The following is a 19,654-nucleotide window of genomic DNA, read 5'->3' on the forward strand; positions in this document are numbered from 1 at the left end:
ATCTGGAGGGAAAGCAGCTATCAGGAGACCTAAGGTCACGTAAAAAGCTCAAAACCCCTCTCTTTCTTTAGAGCTGCTCCAGAATTTTTCCCATTTTCTCCTAGCTTTTGGTGAATTCAAACTCCTTTTTGGTGTTGCTTGGGGGTTATTAAAAGGCATTCAGTATGGTTTGGCTATATTTAGAGATTTATTTTTCTCCTGTGACAGCTGGCCTGCTAGAAGCACATAACAAATTCCAGTTTCCATGATGCCCATGAGGGAAAGGGACTACCCAGCTGTAATTACTGCTCTGCAACTTCCTTCCTCTAATTTCCTTTGCTCCCCTTTTCCCATCCCCCCCCGGTAAAACATGAGGAATGTTTGGCTGTTTCACAGCATACTGGAGATGAAGCAACGCTGCATTTTGGAGATGAAAGCTGCTGTTAGCAAAGGGGCTGAGAGCTCCCAGCACAGGGACACTCAGGCAGGCCCTGCACTGCCTGGCAGGGTGAAAGGCAGGTGTCACACCAGGGATGCAAAACCTGCTCCACGTGTGCTCTGGGAAAAAGCCAACAGGGAACTGGACTGACCTGTGAGTTACCTCTGTCCCAGGCACAGGGGGTGGAAGCTGAGCCTAACTCTGAGACAAGGCACTGAGGTTTCCACGCTGCTGCCTCCTACCAAGCTGAGACAAGCGCTGAAGTGGAGATGGTGATTTGATCTGCAAGGCTTCCAGAGCTGCCTGTTAATGCAAAACCTAACCTATGCTAGAAAAACACCAGGAGGGAGGTACTGACCACTCCAGGAAACTGACTGTATATTTAACTTTCCTAACAAGATTAAAAAGAACCTGGAACACTTCCTAGTTACTAATTATCTGGCTTCTGCAAGGGCTTTAAGTGCTCCACGTTCACACTGACAGGGACTGCCTTTGTTTCTCCACAGAATATTGCAAATACTCACTGCAAACTCACAGAGCTTCTCCAAATGGTTTTGTACAGTTTTGTGCTTGTGAGCAGACTCTGCCACCCCTGATGCACATGAATGCATCTCCCTTCTGCTCAAGGAAGAGAAGCCTCTGATGGCTACTAATTAATGGCTGAGGAGCATTAAGGACATCTGACAGTGCTCGGGACACTTAAAAATTTAATTTTCTGAGATAATTTGTCTGTTATCAAAGGTAAATACACAGTTCCACTTCTGTACCAAACTCTCACCTTCTTCAGTCTCCTCAAAAGCTGGATTAACCAGTCCAGGCTCTGCAGTCCCCAGTGACACCACAGCAGCTCCAGAGCTTTCTGCCACAAGTGAGGAGCCTGCACTTGGGACCTCTGGATCCTTGGGCGTGTTTGTCTCCCCCCTGGCAGGAGGATCTTCCTTCCCTTTGGAAATGGGATTCTTTTTCCTCTGGAGTTCAGATTTGTATTTCTTAAACCCAGGACACCTGGAGAGAGATTGGCAGGGACTGTCAGTGACTGTCTCCGCCTGGACAGGCGATCCAGCACATGAAAGCTCTGACAAACCTGTGGGAAGAAGCTGGTTCCAGATCTCACCAGTGCAGTGCTGGTTTCCCAGATGATAAAACTGATTCTCCTTTGACCTTCAGTTTCTACTTATACAAGTATCAGCTTAAGTGCAGGCTTGTTATTTCCCTACTTTTGAAATTATTAAGCAAATTATTTGAAAAAGCAGAACGTAATAGAAACAGGAGTCTCCCTTGCTAAATATTTACCTGGCAAACACTCCACGAAGAAAAGAATCCTTCTTAAATATAAGCAAATACTGAGCTCTGACGTTGTAGAGATCACTGGGAACTGTACCTTGATGCAAACAAAGTGGCTCAGGTTTCAAGCTCAGCCTTGAATTAGGCTTTGTTTTAAGGCACTGCCTGCACACAAGAGCAGCAAGGGAGGATTGGGCATTTTCTGTCGTGCAATGAGACCTGGTGCACTCCCAGTCCATGCAGCTGATGGCTCTACCTGAATGGGAGCAGCTTAATTCCTAATCCCACTGAGCGCCCCCCCACAAAGATCCCAGAACTGGGACGTAACTGTACACACAAAATGTGCCCTGGATGCAGATACATCAGCAGCCTGCCTCAGCATTAATGGGTGAGGAAGAACAGCTCTTTTAACACAAGTATTCATTAAAAAGGTGACAGGTGAGGAGGTGATAAATGCAAAACCATCACTTTCAGAGACATCAGTATTGGGTGTTTATCAGAGTCACTTTTCAAATTAAACTGAACTGTTTACACTCTGGCTAAAGAAGTCTCATCCCAGTATTACTTCCTCTGGTTTATTCCTACTCATTTACTCTCCAAGCAGTAAAATAACCTTAAACTTAATGACAGAAGCTGAACAATCCACTTGTGCACATGTCCCTCTTAAGATACCAAAACACAAATTCAGATTGCAAATGGCAGGGAAATCCCCCAAGAAAATAAGTTACTATGTTCTTCTTATTTCCTTAAACCTTCTCCTATCAGTTAATCTCACTTAAAACAAGAAAACACCCAAATCCCAGAGCAATTTTCTTTTTTTTTTTTTTTTTTTTCTTTTTTCCCCTCCCTATTTTTCAGTCTGTGCCCACAGCCCAGGTGAAACAGCCTCCAATCCTAGAATACTCTGTCCCCAAGAGAGATACAAACAACTGTGGTCTCCAGGCAGGTCTCTAATGTAAACTTTTGAGGAGCCTCCCTCCCTCCCCTGTGTGTAACTGCTGCGCCAGAGGGATTACCAGTGACAGGAGTTTACTGATAGCAGGGCAGATTGGCAGGGCAGAGGAAGGCCCAGCCCTGGTGTGAGCCATGGCCCCAGCCCCACAGCCCGTAACGGGGAGCCAGGACAAAGGGCTGCCTCAAGAAGAAGGTTATAAACTTTCAGTGAAGAGAAAGGGGCATCCCAGCACCTTCCATCCCTTTCCCCTGGCTCTAACACGAGCTCTCAGCTCGTGGGGACCGAAGACAAGCGAAAACCACAAGGGTACATCCTTGGCTGGAGCTGCAAAGGTGTCCTAAGTGTACCTGTGCCCTGGTTGGCTTATTTTTAAAATATGTCATTGCCACAACAATGACAACACAGCTGAAAGAAACAAGCCCGTGGCATTCTAATTGCTGACAAATACACCCTGCCAAGGAAGGTCTGTTGCACCTGCAGCAGGGCTTGCACTTAGTTCCCTTCCCTGCAAATCATTAACCAGGTAGGAACAAGAGTTCACCACGCAAGAGCTCTGTCACCTGCACTCCTTTTAAAGTGACAATATCCTGCCAACAGCTCAACCAGCAGTGAAGCACCAAAAAGACTCCCTCTACACAAGTGGAACAGAAAAAAACATAGTAATTTTCATTTGTTTCTCTTTCTCAGCAAAAGAAAGAGAGAAGATAATGGAATTTTAAGTAGGTGATTCAGCAAGTGCATAATGTGCAGCTTGGAGGGACTTGCACTATTTGAATCAAAGACTTACGTATTGCACATCTTAATTGGACCAATTAAACTGGCAGCACTGCACAATCCCTTCCTTTCAGAGCCTTGACTTTGTGCCTTTCTTCTCTGCACAAGGGAAACAAGAATAAGCCTGTTTGTAACAACTCCAGAGCTGGTGCCCCAATCCAGGACCCACAAACGTCTGGGTATTTGACAGGTTTAGTGTCTGCAGATGGCTGAAGGTGAGCAGCTCTTCCCCATAAGGACCTCCTCCTCCAGAGCACAGACACAATTACACTGTCCTCACCCACCCACCTCTGCAGCCTCACCCTGGCACCTCGGCCGTCCCCCACTGCCCCGGAACGGACGGTTCTGACGAGCAGCACAACAGCCCTGGCAACAACAGGACGGAGAGGGGAATGCACCTGTTCTGCAGGTGAGCTTCCAGCTCACAGCGCTGCATGGTCTGCTGGCACTCAGCCTTGAAAGGACACAGCACCATCAGCTTGTCCAGCAGGTTCCGCACCAGGAGGCTGGACTTGTGGCACTGCTGGAAGGAGAGCTTCTTGCGATCCATGGGACAGAAGCTGTACTCCTGCATGAAGTTCTCAAGGCACTTGAAACAGTACGTGTGCCCGCAGGGCGTGTCCATGGGCTGCAGCAGCGGCTGTAGGCAGATGTGGCAGATGAGCTCGTCGTCCACCTCGTCCTGGAAGTTGTACAGGTGATTGTCCAGCAAGGGGTGGGCCTGGCCACACTCACAGCACAGCTCGGGGACGTGGGGGCCGTGCTCCTCCGTGACGGGGTCAGCCATGGCAGCCAGCAGCAGCAGGGAGATTGTCACACAGCAGCTCTGCCACGGACCTCTAGGGAAAGGGAGACAGAGAGATTGCCAGCCAACTGCCTGCTTTAAATCCAGCCGAATGAAAATGAAACCATTCCCGCCTCGAGCTTCCTTCCCCAGACTCCACACCCCCAGCTGCCCCCAGCAGGGCTCCTCCCTCCAGAACCCGCCAGTGAATGAACAGCCCGGGGATCACAGGGTGCAAGGACCCCACTCAGAACAAGGATAAACTGAGGCCTAAACTTCACACACCGCAGAGACAGACTAAATAAACCCTGCCCAACACAGGGACTAGAGAAGCTGAGATAAAAACTGCGTGTTGTTCAGGGAGAACAACCCAGTGAGGGAAGGGAAAGGAAGGATACACAAGACAGATTTTTAAACTTCCTCTGGCTTTCCACATTATACCAAATCTTTTAAAGATGTGTGTGGTGAAAAGCCAGTCTGGGGACTTCTGGTTGTTAGAATTTTTGTTTTGTATTTGGGAGGGTAGGAGGGATGAGGCAAAAGAAGAGGAAGAAATTTCAAAAGAAACTTAAATCTAAACCACATTTCCTTCCTTTCAAGCCCACTCCCTTCAAAAAAAGTTGTTATAACAAACAATGCATTGTTCCCCACTCACCCATGCCTAAGTTCCCCCATGGAAACAAATTTCCTATAAAAAGACTAAAGTTTCCTAAGTGGAAAAAACGTAAAGAATAGTCCACATCATTTGTTGTAAGGTTAAAGAGAGGACTGAGCCTCAGCTCCTTTCAGCCAGGGAGAGCAGGATAAGGGACAAACTGAGTCCTTGCAGCTGCTGCTCTGATTTTAACAGAAATACCGTCAGTCACATCCATTTCAAATCTTGCCTGTTGTAATTAAATATGAAATTCACTTGAGTTTCCTAGCAGATTACAAGCACAGGGATGACTGCAGGGAGGATTTTTTTTAACCTGGCAGTTACTTTAATGAAGCAGGAAATGTGGTATTAAAGGAAGTAAACTACGTTACATGAGGGGGGGTGTTGTGTTTGTGGTGATGTTTTGAGGAGTTTGTGATTGGTGGGGGTTTTTAAAGTAAAGAATCCCAGACTCTGAAAACAAAAAAAAAAAATTGCAAAACTCTGATGAAATGGAAAATTTCTGAAAGATGATGTGGAAAATACCTGAAAACAATGACTTTATCTGGAACAGGTAAAAGCCCAAGCAAGAGGGAACACTGGTCTGTACCAGTGCCTGGAGGACGCAGCTGGCACACAGCAGAACTCAGGAGGAGGGGAGACAAGAACAATAAGATAGCAGGAACGGCAAGGAAAAATTAGTCATGGGTTTCTAATAAAAACCATACATCACTCCAATTAATTGTCAAGGTAAGTCAGCTATTTAATTAAAGGGAGAACGTATCACCAACAGAATCAGCCATTTCACAGGCGAATTTTTACCCAGCCATAGGAACTTGTTCACTTCAAAAGATTAAAACATCACTGTCACGGTTCCAGGTGGCTACAACAGGAGTTATTTTCTCCTCTCTCTGCTGCTGCAGTGCCAGGAAAACATCTTCCCCTTGAGGGAAGCGCTCGGGCTGGGTGAACATCCCCGACTCTTCTGTTTGCCTTCCCTCCTTAACTCCTGCCTGGCTGACTCCGTGCTCCCCGAACAAAGCGCAGCTCTCAGACAGCACCCACGGAGATGAAAGCAGATGTGTCCATGCCCTCCTCTCTCAGAAATCCCCCTGCTGCTTGGGACCTGCCTGCACCTAAAACAGGCAGCACTTCTGTCTGTCTGTTGCTCATTATTCAAACCTTCAGCTGATCCCAAACGATTTTACAGGTGCAAAAGGAACATTTCAACATCAGACCATCACTTGTCTCCTACCAATTCTAATCAATCAGCTCAGCACCAGCAGTTAACGAAACAAAGAGCTTCCAAGGCAAACACTACCCATCAGAAATACTTGTGCTTCGGGTTGGACTATTTGCATAAAACCTTGGCAGGTGATGAAATAAATCCACTTTCTCAGCAAAAACAAACCTCACTGTAATTTTGCTGATGAACTACTTTTATTGGGGAGGGGGGTTTCAGATTATTTACCAAATTCATTCTCTGCTCTGTGTTTAAAGGTTACACAAGCTGAATCCCATTGATGAGTAATTTCTGAGTAATAACCTGTGGAAGATAAAAATGTCACCACAATTTTGCTGCTCCAAGCTGATCTGCTGTCTCACCTCTAGATTCTTGAAAAAACAAGGGGTGAGGATTTCATTTAACAGTGCCCAGGTGAATTTTCCTTTTACACCACTGTCCCTTCAGTGTGGAGGACGCTCCTGCAGACACCAAGGCTGACACCTCTGCGATGAAACCCAGCCCAGAGCCTTGGGCAAGGCAGGGCTGAGTGAGCAGCATGGGGAGGGCAGCAGGCTCAAACAAGCCTCCCTCGCTCAGGGACTCAGGCACAAAGCAGAGCTTCTGCAAGGGGAGAACTGCTAAAATCTCATCCAGCGCAGATGCTGCTGCAGCCCAACAAGGCACAGCTGAAGTGTGTAGAAAATCACTGTTTCATCGCAACAGGCCTGGCTCCCTTCAGCTTCAATGAGGCACTCTCAAAATTCAGTGCAGAGTCCACAGGATTCCAGCTTTGGAGGGGAGGTTTCATACAATTTCTAACCTTTGCAATCCAGTCTCAGTTCCTCGTTCTAACCTCCGAAGGCCAGTCCAACCCAGTCAACCCATCGGTCCTTGTGTTGCTTTTTTTGTTCCATCATTCCATTCTCCAGCCTCCTTCCAGCAAAGGGTGGCACCTTCCTTGCTCCTGCCTTTCTCCAAAGTACTGGAATCTCTCCGTGGCTTTTCCCTCACATAATGGGGGAATCACTACACCAGGATCCAGCTTGGTCCCCGGTTACTCACTCTGACTGCATGAAATTGTTAAAGCCTGACATGTACATGTGCTGCTCTAATGGACTCTGCTGTTCTAAAAGAGTAATACAAGAAATGCCACTAGCGCCAGAATTATTTAGAGAGTAACACCCCACCCCTATGCATAACAAAGAATTGAAGGAAATAGACCAGCAGAAATCTCTTTATATTTCCTAATTTCTTATTCCATTAGGGTTTTTTTGGGATCACCTTTATCTTTACTGTATTTAAAAAAAAAAATTAAAAAAATCACTGTTGGCTTTTTTTTTTTTAGTACGATTCCTGGTACTGTAACACTGACTCAAAGACTAGACTTTTTTTTTTTTTAAGATGACTTATCAGGCAGTCTAATCTGTATTCCTGCCAAAGCAAGACTATTCCTGACAATATTAGCACATTGCCTATTCTTGTTTTAGCTCTGCCAGGGCTCAGAGACTCAGATCTGCTCCCTCTGGACATCTACAACACTGTTAATAGCTCTGGAAGGGGTCTGCCAAGAACCACACCAGCACTGAACCCCTCGGCACCATTCCTGGTGGGCAAACTGCTCATTCCCTGCTCAGCAGCCCAGACTTGGAAACAGAACTGATGACTCACTTCTACAGCTTCAAAAAACAAAACAAAAAAAGAGCGCCTTTTTAAAAGGTGTGATTATCTAAGACATCTTCCCAAGCCCGTGCCTCCACTTGTGCTGTGACTGAGCAGGAGCTGTGCCTGTGGTACCTGGCTACCCAAGAGCAGCATTCCAGCTTATCGCCAGCATTCCCAAACACAGCTCTGGCTCCTGCTTTTAAGGCATTCAAGTTCCATTCAATCCGGGCCTGTCTGCTCACACAACTCCAGCACCTGGTACAAGTGAATTTTGGCCATAATGTATCCACCTGAATTTCGTTTCTTTGAGGGGTAACACTGCTGCTGCTCCCGTTTCAAAACTGAGAAATGACATCACCAGAGGCTAAAACAGACCCACAGAGGCACCAGCTCCTGGGAATTTAACACTTTGTTATGGCTCTGAAGAGGAGCTCCAGGGACCTACCTAAGACCACATAGGAAACTCCTGGGGAAAAAGAACAACCCAAACTAAAAAGAATAAAATCAAGCCTGTTTCTATTAACTAACTGATTTCTAAAACCACAAATACGGTGAGTAAGCAGAGCACATTCCATATTGCAAAACACAGAACCATGCAGCCAGTCTGCAGCAAGGACACGAAACAAGAGTGTAAATTTCTTCCGGAAGGATATGGGTGACTACAGAATGTCTCAAACAGCTGAAGCTGAAAAAATAATTCCCAAAAATATCATAAAATATTTGGTTCTCTATTAAAAAAAAAAAAAAAAAAAAAACCAAACAAAAAAAACCAGTTGTACTGTGGGAAATATGTCAGAAATGCCATGGTTTATGCTTTTGGGCAGCTGCAGGTTAGCACTGACATGGTGATATGGAAATATTGGGCTGAAAATCCAAATAAAAGCTGGTTTGGGGACTGTGGGGCACGTGCCCCATGTCTCCTGCTATGTAACACTTCACTGCAATAATTATGTCAGTTATTATATTTATAACAACATTTCCCTGGGAGACTGGAATTGCAACATTCCAACTAAAGGCTAAACAATTAATTAATTTTTTGGGGGGTGGACAAAACAAGCCAGCACAATCTGGATGAAGATGGCTGAGGGCACACACCAGCAGGGCACTGACCAAACCTAAAAACAAGTTCCAGCTGGATTCTGACCCAATCCTCTAGAAATAAAACATGAGAAAAAGGGGCAGAGCTTTTCCTCAACTTTCTTCAAACAGTTTTCCCTCGGTTAAGAAGTTTTGTGTTTCACAGAATGGTATTTTTTTTTTACCTTCCAGAGAGAGAGAAGTGCATTGAAAACGTGTTCTGTAACAGGGGGGTTGCTGAATTTCATCACTGCTGTGAAGAAGGGTTCATGAAATGAGTCAGGTTTTATAGGACAGGCACCACAGTCCCGACTGAACACTTCCAGTGTGTTACCACAGCGTTTCACAACCATCACTGAACTGTCCTTAGTTTACAACAGTGGCACAGAGATGTGTTGAAATAGCAAGAGGATTGTTATAAACAATATTGAAGGAGGTCAATTTCATTAAAAAAAAAAACCAAACCACACCACCAAACCCACGAATGGTTTCATGCGTTGATACAATTTCCTACTATCTTTATTATTTTCTGATATGGCTGCAGATCAGGCCACTGAATGTAAAAATCTTCTGGAAATGGTGCATTTGTACAGCTAAATAAGAAGCAACCCTTTCACTAATGGAGCTTGCCTTGAAGCCACAGGATTTCTAATGAGCCACCTCCAAGAGAAACTGTTCAGCGCTTGTGTGAGCATTTTGACCCAGAAACTCTAAATCAAAGCTGCTTTACTGTAATCAACATCAAGAAAAACGGAAATTTAAATTTCCATTGTACCCATCATTTTTTATGCCCATTCTTTAACCATAAGTGTGAAAATAAGTTGTATTTAACTCCCGGGTGTTTCTGTGCTCATTAAACAATTTGGTATTTTATCTGCCTCAGCTTCTGCGCAAGTATCTGTTTTCTCCACCAGAAAACAGAAAGCCAATTGTATTTTCATTAATTATAATCAGAATCATTACCCTGTTAGACCATAAAAGGGTTATTATCCCAGGAAACCCTATCCTGAGAGATGAGCTACAAGACTTGAGTAGAGCAGGACAATCCCAAGGAGTTTTCTGCTGAGCAACTTCTGCAGGATCAGCTCTGCAGCACTGATGGATTTCCACTTCTAACAGAACTCACTTCCAGACAGATTCATAAAACTTTTATAAAAATCTTCCAGACTTTTATAAAAATCCTTTCTGGTTAGTATATCTGAAAGTTCAACACAAGGAAAGACCTGTAATATTCAGTTTAAAATTCTTGCTAGCAATCAACAGCTTAAATTGTGAGCATTTTTAATTTGAGGAGAATGAAAATTTAAGGAGTAGGTACTACTTATAATTTATTTCTCTCACTATCATATGCTCAGAACATTTGCCTCTCTCTCAGTTAATGACTGCACAGAACAGTAACTGTCTCACAGGACCCAGTGTTAAAAGTATCAAGGCTAAACAAATGTAATCTCAGAAATTAATCCCAGTTCCTTCTGCAGAGCAGAAGGTTTTGGTGTTACCATTCTGTTAATATCATCTGGGCAACAAGAGCCAATAAATTTGCTGTTTCCTCCTTCCTTAAGGAATTAAGCTTTCCACCTACACTCTTCTTTGACAGGGGATCCAACAGGGACTATTTTAACATAGTGCTCAGAAAAATGGATACATTAAATGCCAACAGATTGAAGACAAGTACTGCAGAAAAAGGTGTTTTATTGATGTATTTCTCCCTGCTTTCTCACCCTTGCAAGATGCTTCCGCTGTATCCACCCTCCTTTCTACAGCATATTCCACACAAACATGCAAGTGCTCATTTTGTACTCGCAGGAATTCTTCAGTCACTTAAATCAATTTGCTTCTTTGCAGAATTTGACCCAAATATTCCTATGGAAGCTTTACCACCACGGGGGTGGATTGTCTTTTTTTTTTTTTTTCTATCATGTCTATAATCATCTCTCTTCAGGAAATTAAATACTCCCACCTCCACCCTCACCTACATTTTCAATTTGGCAGCTATCTGCAACCCTATCCCTAAAAATGAGTTTGATGTTTGTGGGAGAAGCTTTCTAAAAAGAAAGAAGGAACCCAGTGCTATTATTTAAGGATTTAATCAGTAATTAATAACCAAAGCTTCTCTTGCAACTCAAACAAAAAGCCCCAAACCAAACCAAGACGGATTAGGAGATGTGATGTTAAGATTTGGGTTCATCTGAATGAATATCTGGGAGCACTCTCACTTTCCAAAGAGCTGTGTTTGCCTCTGGGAGCAGGAGGTAAAGATCCAGTGTCTAAAGGCTGGAAATGAGTATCAGATGCTGTTACCTCATCACTGTCTGTGTGCCTACCTCCAAATTCCTTCTCTACAGAGAGAGATGAAAGCAAACCTGCACACCACTGCCCATCTGTGATCTGTATTTGTCACGCAGGCCAGAAACAGGCAATGCTTTCTCAGCACTGCACTTCCAAAGGATACAGGGCAAGCAGGAGACTCTGCACAATATTTTATATAACTGGATGTTTTAAAAGTCCCTGTTTGAATATCCTCACCAGGGTGGTCACATCAGAGATATTTAAAAGTAATGTGAGAAGGGAGGAGGCGGGAAGAGAGAGACTCTTGCTTTTAGGAGACAAAAGGTATTTCTGTAGCTCTAAGCCTTGCTGTCTTGTGAGAAACTCCTACAGAGCTTTAATCTTTATCACATTCTATCAAAGTGCTACGTTAAAATTAATTTCAGTTAAAAGAAATTCATCTTGGCTACTCTCAGCCTTAAGCATAAAAACCCCTCATTTTCTAAGTTAGCTAAAACACAAACAAGGAACGCTTGTTTTCTACAAAACTTTACCACAAGCAATCCAGCAGCATGAAAGCAGTTTTGCACCTGGAGATGAAACATTTCCTATCATCAGACACAGTTTTTAACATCAGAAACACCAGATCAGGGCTTTGCTGCATGATAAACTAGCACAGAACTCCTTATTACCTGGTCCAAGTCTCAGTAGCACTATTTTTCTTAATGGTCTTCTGTTTAAATAGTTTGGCACTTGGAATCTCAGCTCCACAAAATAAACCCAAGGCAGGATGGCTGAGAGTCATTCCAGAGGGACCAGCACATTTTCCCTGGCTGGCTCTTCCCTCCCAACAGCTCCTGTGCCCGATGCCATGGGTGACAGCAGGACACATTACCCTGCTCAGACTTCCTTTCACGGGGGTAAAAGGGCTTTTTATGCAAAGTACTTTCCAGCCCGAGCTTGCTCACACTAACTAAAAAAGCTGAATTAAGAGCTAATTAAGTCTGTAATTCCCCTTTACATTCCATCTCACCCTCAGATAGAGGTAAAGGGGAAAGAAAGAAAACAAGTTACCTTCATTTAAACAAAACGAAACCTTCTCAAACTGTGGCTCCCCAGGGCAGCTGCAGCTGAGTTTGCAGTGAACTCAAACTCTGCCAGTGCCTCTGGGTAGGCAGAGCTGCTGCAAGCAGCAGCTGAACTGCCCTTCACCACAGGTGACAGCTCCTAAGTAAATCATGAAACAGCAAAAGTCAAAACAATAAAAACATACATGTCTCTGGATTAAGATTACCTTCCCCTAGAGACAGACAGAACAGTATTTTATCTCGTGTTTAGAAGACTTGAGACATATTCTGCTGTTTAAGAAAGACATCTGTTAATGGATCATGAGCTTACAGAGTTGCACATGGCATTGAAGATGCCTTTTCACCCAGTTTCATAGTTTCTCCTGGTGTATCTTACTGACTTCAAACAACCCACACAGCTGGGGGAAGCAAAACTGCAAGAGGCAAATTGTGTTTGGGATGTGTTTCTTTCTTTTTAAGGCTGTGTCCAAGCCGGCACCAGCAGCAGGACTGTAAAACCCACTGTTATCTTGCCGCATGGGGCACATATTTGCAATACGCGTGAATTGATAATTATATTTTCCCTTGTTCTAAAAATAATTTTTAAATGGGAGTGGCTGCCTCATCAGCTAAAGGAGCTGAAGCGACAGAGCAAAGTCCTTGAGCTGTTCCCAAATCAGTGCAACAGCCGCATTCCTCCGGAGCTGGCCGTGAACGACCCGCGCTGCCGCTGTGGGGAGGGCAGGGGGAGGAATCTCCCTTCTCCGCTCGCTTTCATCTCCCGGAGATTCGGACTGAAGCAGCCCCAGGTGTTGCTCTCACAGGGAATTGGGTTTTAGCCTAAGGACTAAAAGGCCCAGGAGAGCCATTATGTTTATTTTTGCGTATCCTCCTCGAAATAATCACGCGGCAATTTTTGTTCCTGATCAGTTGTGATCATGTACAAGAGGAAATCCTCAGCTCTTGGTTCCCAGGGCAGGGACTGCTGCTGTTATTTATTTGCTATGTAGAGATTTGCAATAGCATTTATTAGGTGAGAAGAATTTCTCTGTTATCAGCCCCCCAGATACTTAGATAAGTCTGAGAACTGTACAAATAGGGCTGCTCATGATTAACTGGGCTTTCAGCAGCGGTCACACTGATGTCACAGGTGAGACCCTTAAACCCTCAGGGGAACAGGGCAGGGTTTATCTCAACCCCTTCTTAATTCTCAGAAAATCAGTTTTCAAAGAGACCCTGCTCCAGCTGTTTACAAAACTCGCATGATTTAAGGTACAGGCAAAGAGTAGGCAAAGTTAAACAACACTTTTAAAAAACACATAATCCCTTCTAGTGCTTCCCTTTCAGAATATTCCAAATAAGGAACACTACAGCCTCCAAACTAAATTTGCACAGGGAACCTCTAAACTTAGGGGATCACTATATAAATATATATATATTAAAAAAAAAATTAAAAAGCCTTCGCCTGTAAGCTGCTGATTGTCTGTCCAAATGTGTCCAGCCTTATTCCATTTCCCTCCTTCCAGCCTTAAGTGCTTTTTCCTGGACCAGCACAGTAATTCTTACTGCTCATTTCTCTAAATCCCCTCTAACCCTTCAGATGGCTTGTGAGATACTGACTCATGGGCAATTTCTTATCTGAAATATCAGAAAAACTGCCAGATATTTTCAAACTTCATTCGTGTCAAGAAATTCCCAAGCCAAGAGCAACGTTTTATGCGCTATAAATCAGGGACCATAAACTGACGAGGGATTGTCAAACGCAATTCCTAACAACTGTATGAGCAGCACCACTAAAGTAAACTGAGAAGGAAAAGCCAAACAAGAGGGTTTTGTATTAAACCAGCAAAACATATTCAGGCCTGTGAGTAAGGCAACAGCTGCAACTCCTCTGGGGAGATCCACACGAGCAGAATGAAATGATGCAGCTTCATTTTCAAAGTGAAATCAGTAGAGCTGCTGCAGCAGGAAGTTTTTATTTTAACGCAGAAAATAAGATATATTTGGCAGTGGGAGGAGAAGAGAAATTACAGTAGGGATGTTTCGTGAGCTACAGGTATTTTATTATGCAGTGATATTTATTCTTTCAGATATAGAAGTCTAAGACTCTAGAATCCCATAACTGTGTAAATTCTTTTATTAACCACATTTGGGGAAGTGCTGCACTACTGTAGTTTACAAACCCATTAATTAAAATTTCTAGGAGTTACTGGAATTGCCATTAGGGAGCACTTTTATCCAGAATCAATCTCAACTTGCTTCATCAGGTATCTTCAAACCTTGGGGGTTTTTCTGGAGGTCATGTAGCTGCCAGGTCCCTTCTGGAGCTGTTTCTTCCATCTTTTTGAGCCCTCATTCCCCAGGCCATATGGCTGGGTTGATTTCTTAACTCTTGCTCACCCCCCTCAGTAATTGTTTGACTAAAAACCTGAAATTTTTAATTCAACAGATGTTCCTTTTTGCTGCACACCACAGGCCCTCTCCTCCCGTTCATCCCATGGGGCTTATGCCAGTGCATCACCGTTATTTAAATGACTCCCATCTGCACCCAGCTTGCATGCTAACACTTAGACAGGGAGAGTGAAGGTGTGGATTTCCAGCACAGCTGAGTTTTCCAGCTGGGGACTCCCCAGAGAAGGTTGGCCTCCTGTTTATCATTTCCCCGCTCCATCCCCAGCCATATGACCCCTTTGTTTTGCCCTGCACAAGCACTGGTGCTGTTCTGACTCCATAAACTGGTCCAGGGAGCAAATCCCTTTGGGGGAGGGAATAAATATTCCCACTGCTTTAGGCCCTTTCAGCAGCAGACACACTACATCTGCTCAGGGAAATTGTGAGCGACGACTTGGAGTGTGCAACTTCAGAGAAAGAAGTTTTGTTTTGAAGGAGCCATGTGTGCAATCTGCTCCCTCTTCCCTGGAGAGCTGCCAAAAGAGCTCCGGCATCAAGGACAAACGTCAGCGCCGTCCCTCAAAGGCACAGCACACCACTGGCGCTGCTGCAGGAGAGCTCCGGTTCTCTACAACATCCAAATCCCGGGCTGCTTCAGCCCCCAGGGGCTTAAGGATTACACAGGACAACCCTGGGGTTCTGTGACACTGACAAAACTTCTCTGGGTTGCCAATTATCTCCGCTGTGCCCCTGCTACGACGCACCCTCTGCACAGCAGAGACCTCCCCGACCACTTACATCTGCACTTGAGCCAGAACAGTTTTTCCTACGGAAACTTTATGTTCTGGACCTTTTGCCTTGGCTAAAAAACTGGAGTAGAAGTTTAACTATGACACTTTTTCAGCATGGTAAGCACTCATTTTGCATTTCTTACTTTCCCGAGGTAAAGTAGGTCCCAAAAACCGCTCAAGGAGTTGAAAGTGCCATTTTCAAGCAGGGTTTAAAGCAAACTAAAGCCTGCAGTGCCACCGAAAGGGGCAGTCCCGCTGTCCCTGCCACCTCCTGCACTGGCATCAGCTGGCTGCTGTCTGGTCTGCTCCTTCTCCATCAGACCTCTCTCCTTCTGACATTATCGTCGAGACAACAAATGCACCCAGCCAAGCAGAGCAGGATCACCCCTTCAGCAGCACACAGCCTCACCCCGCTTCACATCACTCATTAAAAAAACCCTTCTCACATAAAAATATTTCCAGGCAGATGGTTACTCTGAGTTAAACTAAGCCTTATCATCACCTGTACTTCTTACCTTTAAGGTATTTCCAAAAGGTCCACATCCTCACCTTGCCGTGCTTTACTTGTTTATCTCAACTTCTATTTATAGGCTTTTTCTCCCCCTGCATTGATTACCAGCGAACTCGCCGACTTCGCCGCTTTCCATCTCCTAGCAAATATATTTTTGCCCCGCTGCCCCCCTGCGACCCCCACAAGCAGAAACCCGCCGGGTTTGGTGAGTCCTGCGCAGGCAGGAGCTGTGAAGAGTTAAACCCTGGGGCCGGCAGCCTTCACCTGCGCCGCCCGTGTCACTGATAAGGGACACTGGCTGCGGCCCCGCGTGGTCACGGCCGAGAGCTCTCCGCTGGGAGAACGGGGAGCTTCGGGGATCCGCGACCTCAGCCCGGCGGGACCCTCAGGGCACCCCGCATCCGCTCAGGGACCTCCGTGACCCGCAGGGAACCCCGCGTTCTCTCAGCCCCGCGGGACCTCCCCAACCCCTTAAGGGACTCCGCATCCCTTCAGCCCCGGTGGGATCCCCCAAGTCCTTCAAGGGACTCCCGTACTCAGCCCCCGAGTCCCGCAGGGAACCTCAGCCCGCTGGGAGCCCCGCGCCTCCTCAGTCCCGGCGGGACCCCCTCACCGTCCCCGCTCACCTGCGGCCGCCGGGGGCAGGAAAGGGCTCGCTCACCCCCGGGATGGGGAGGGAAGAAGCGCTGGAAGCCCAGCGGCAGCCCGGCCTGCGACAGCGGCGAGCGCGGCGCCTCCACCAAGTTTCCGGGCGGGGAAGAAAGTCGAAACCTACGTGAGAGGAGGAGGAGGCAGCGCAGCCGCCCAGGTGTCACTCGCCCGCCCGCCCGGCACGGCTCAGCCCAGCCCTGCCCGCCCTCACCGCCTCCGCCTCCTCCGCTGCCGCCGCCTCCCCAGGCCGCGCACACCCGGCGGCCTCGGCCCGCCCCGCCAGGGGAGCCGCGGGCCGTGGGGCGCATTCCGGGCCTCGACCGCCCGCTGCCCTCAGGGTATGCCCGCTGCCCTCGGGGCACGTCCTGGCCCCCGGCTTCCCGCTGCCCTCAGGGCATCTCCGGAGCCCTCAGCGCAATTTCCCCTCGAGGTAGTCCCGCTCCCCTCAGAGCATTCCTCCTTCCCTCAGAGCATCCCGGCTCCCTTCGGGGCATCCACGCTGCCCTCAGGGCAACCCTCACCCCCTCGGAGCATCCCTGCTTCCCTCTGGTCAATTTCCCTTCTCTTCCCAGCAATTCCCACAGCCCTCGGGGCAGTTCCTGCTGTCCTCAGGGGCATCCCTGCTCCCCTCAGAGCAATGCCGCTCCCCTCAGGTCCATTCCACCTCAGGGGCAATTCCCGCTCGCCTCAGGACATCCCTGTTCCCCTCAAACCATTCCCACTCCCTTCAGGGGCAATTCCCGCCCGCCTCAGGACATCCCTGTTCCCCTCAAACCATTCCCACTCCCTTCAGGGGCAATTCCCGCTCGCCTCAGGACATCCCTGTTCCCCTCAAACCATTCCCACTCCCTTCAGGGGCAAGTCCCGCTCGCCTCAGGACATCCCTGTTCCCCTCAAACCATTCCCACTCCCTTCAGGGGTAATTCCCACTCCCCTCAGGTGAAGGGATGGAGCTGGATTCCAGGGAGCGGTGATTTCCCTGTTGCTTTTATAAACTCCAAGTAGGTCCAGGATCCAGTGGTTCCTATTGAGGCAACTCCTGGGAACTCTCCTGCTTCAAACCAGCAAAATGACAAACCGCACACGTGGGGTTTAAAAGTTTCCAAGCTGTGTTAGCGCTGTGTCCAAGCTTGGAGTTCCTTCCAAAGGAAAAGACCAACCCCAAAAGACCCAACCCATCATAGTTTCTTTCTCTTGTTATAATTTCTTTCTCTCGTTCATCACACAGCCTTGGAATTGCCCTTTCTGCAGACAAGAGGGTCATAAAGTAATAAAGAAGATGACATTTCTGGCAATAAAGAAAACAGAACTTTAAACCGGCGCTTTAGGGGAGGATTTATTAGGAAGGAAACCTTTGTACACTGAGAGGTAACGTAGTGTAGATGGAACAAGCACACGCCTGTCTTCCTTTAATCATTTAGGATATCCCAGAGGTGCTGATACAGACTTAAATGGAGGGAGGAGAAAGTGCTTTCCATGGCCTGAAAAGACCTTCTCTGCTTTAATACGGCTGGGGATGTGTGTCATTCAATAATATTCAATGAATGAGAAAAGAGACCATCTTTTATTTGGGGACTGGCACTAAATGATCTTTAAGGTCCTTTCCAATCCAAGCCATTCTGTGATTTTATCTCAGTTTTTAAATTCAGTTTGTCTGTTTTGTGTCAGATTTCCCGTGGAGTCTTTCTGGTTCTTTGCTGCCTCATTAATTCATTCTGTTCCCTGTTTTTGTCTGTTGAACTCTTCCAGTGAGTGGCTGTGAGCTGTGCTTGGGAGTGACTGAGGGATCTTTCTGTTGCACAGGTGAGCCTGTAGCAGGTACAACACATACTGAAAAAGCAGCAAGGCCCTTTCATTATTTTATTTAGATTATTGTTGGAAATCTAACAGAATTGAGGCACGCCAACAATCCGTCTTTGCCCACGTGAGATCCCTGTTTCCACAGGACATGAAGTGTAAGGTGTTTTCGTAGGGCTCAGCTGAGAACTATGACCCAGCTTTGCAAACCCATCGATTTTGATTAGGATAATTTAAATGTCAGATAGGATTTCCTCTGAGGCACCAAGGCTGAGGAGGCTGGGTAGCATCCATCAGATCATTGTGAACAAGAAATATGTTAGGAATAAATCTGGAAGTGCACTGCCAGCTCAGACATGAGCCCCAGAACTTGGTGCAGAGACATCAGGCTGGGTCTGCACCCCAACCCCACAGCTGAGCCTGAACCCATCAATCCAGAACTCATTTATGCTGAACAGTCTGGCCTGTAAACAGGCAAAGCTTAAGCTGAGCTCTGCAGAGCTGGAGAACTCCCAAGGGGAGCGGTTTAAACCTTAGCACAGAACCATTCTCTCTTCTGTGCAGCTCCAGGGTGAGGACAGGAAATGTGTGGGTGAACTTGGGGTACTGGGGAGACCAACCCCAGGGAAATCTCTTATGGGTGCAAATCTTCAAAATGAGGAATTCTGTCAAGTTAGCACTCGCTGGAGATTTTTATCAGGTGTTTCTGAGTGGACAGTGTGACCATACATAATTAAGATCTGGTGAAAGTTTATTGTATAAGCGTGCTGGAATTCTGGTTTGGTTTTGTAATAAAGGAATCCCACTGAGTCATGGCTACTAAATGGACTCATAGAGGACACAGGTCTCTTCTGCAGAGCTAACACAAATGTAAGGAACTGAAATTAATTTGGTTTTTAGCCCAGGCAATAGCAGCCACATCTTAAATAAGGCTTGTCTTGATGACACAAAGGCTTTGCTGTATTACTGGTTCCTACCTGCTCCTGCTCCTACCCTGGCAACAAGGCACACCAACCCTTAGCTCTGCACAGTGAACCAGATCAGGACGCCGATCCAGCTGAAATACAAACCAGGTGAAAATCTCTATAAATATATTTTATGTTAAATATATAAACGCAATTAAAATAGATGTATTTTTAAAGCCAGATGGAGTTCCCTAATATAGTTTGTAATTCAGATGTGGAATGGATGGATGAGATTCTTCCCTAGAAATGCTAAGGAGGCAGTCAAAAGAGCAAAGTGGCTAAAGTGGCGAAGAAGGATCCCAAACCACAGCTGAATATTCAGTTTGCAAAGTGTAAATTAATTGTTCCGCTGGATTGTTGTGCTGGCAGTTAATGTATTGTGTAAACCTGAAGAGAAAGC

The 19,654-nt window shown here is 46.2% G+C and overlaps 1 protein-coding gene across 2 annotated transcripts in view; it reads right to left on the reverse strand.

Moving 5' to 3' along the window:
• Positions 1-16,680, reverse strand: part of LOC120761966 (ligand of Numb protein X 2-like) — a 29,427-nt gene extending 12,747 nt beyond the window's left edge. The window contains exons 1-3 of one of the 2 annotated variants that reach the window (XM_040083793.2): positions 16,468-16,680; positions 3,830-4,270; positions 1,197-1,423 (exon numbers count right to left, since the gene is read on the reverse strand). In XM_040083793.2, coding sequence (XP_039939727.1) covers positions 1,197-1,423; positions 3,830-4,218 — 616 coding nt within the window. In that variant the 5' untranslated portion in view covers positions 4,219-4,270; positions 16,468-16,680. Of the gene's footprint in view, positions 1-1,196; positions 1,424-3,829; positions 4,271-15,845; positions 16,042-16,467 lie in introns of those variants that run through there. The other variant, XM_040083794.2, reaches the window with a different exon arrangement.
• Between the last annotated feature and the right edge of the window lie 2,974 nt (positions 16,681-19,654).

Source organism: Hirundo rustica, chromosome 21 (assembly GCF_015227805.2).
Source record: "Hirundo rustica isolate bHirRus1 chromosome 21, bHirRus1.pri.v3, whole genome shotgun sequence".
Taxonomy (NCBI): Eukaryota; Metazoa; Chordata; class Aves; order Passeriformes; family Hirundinidae; genus Hirundo; species Hirundo rustica.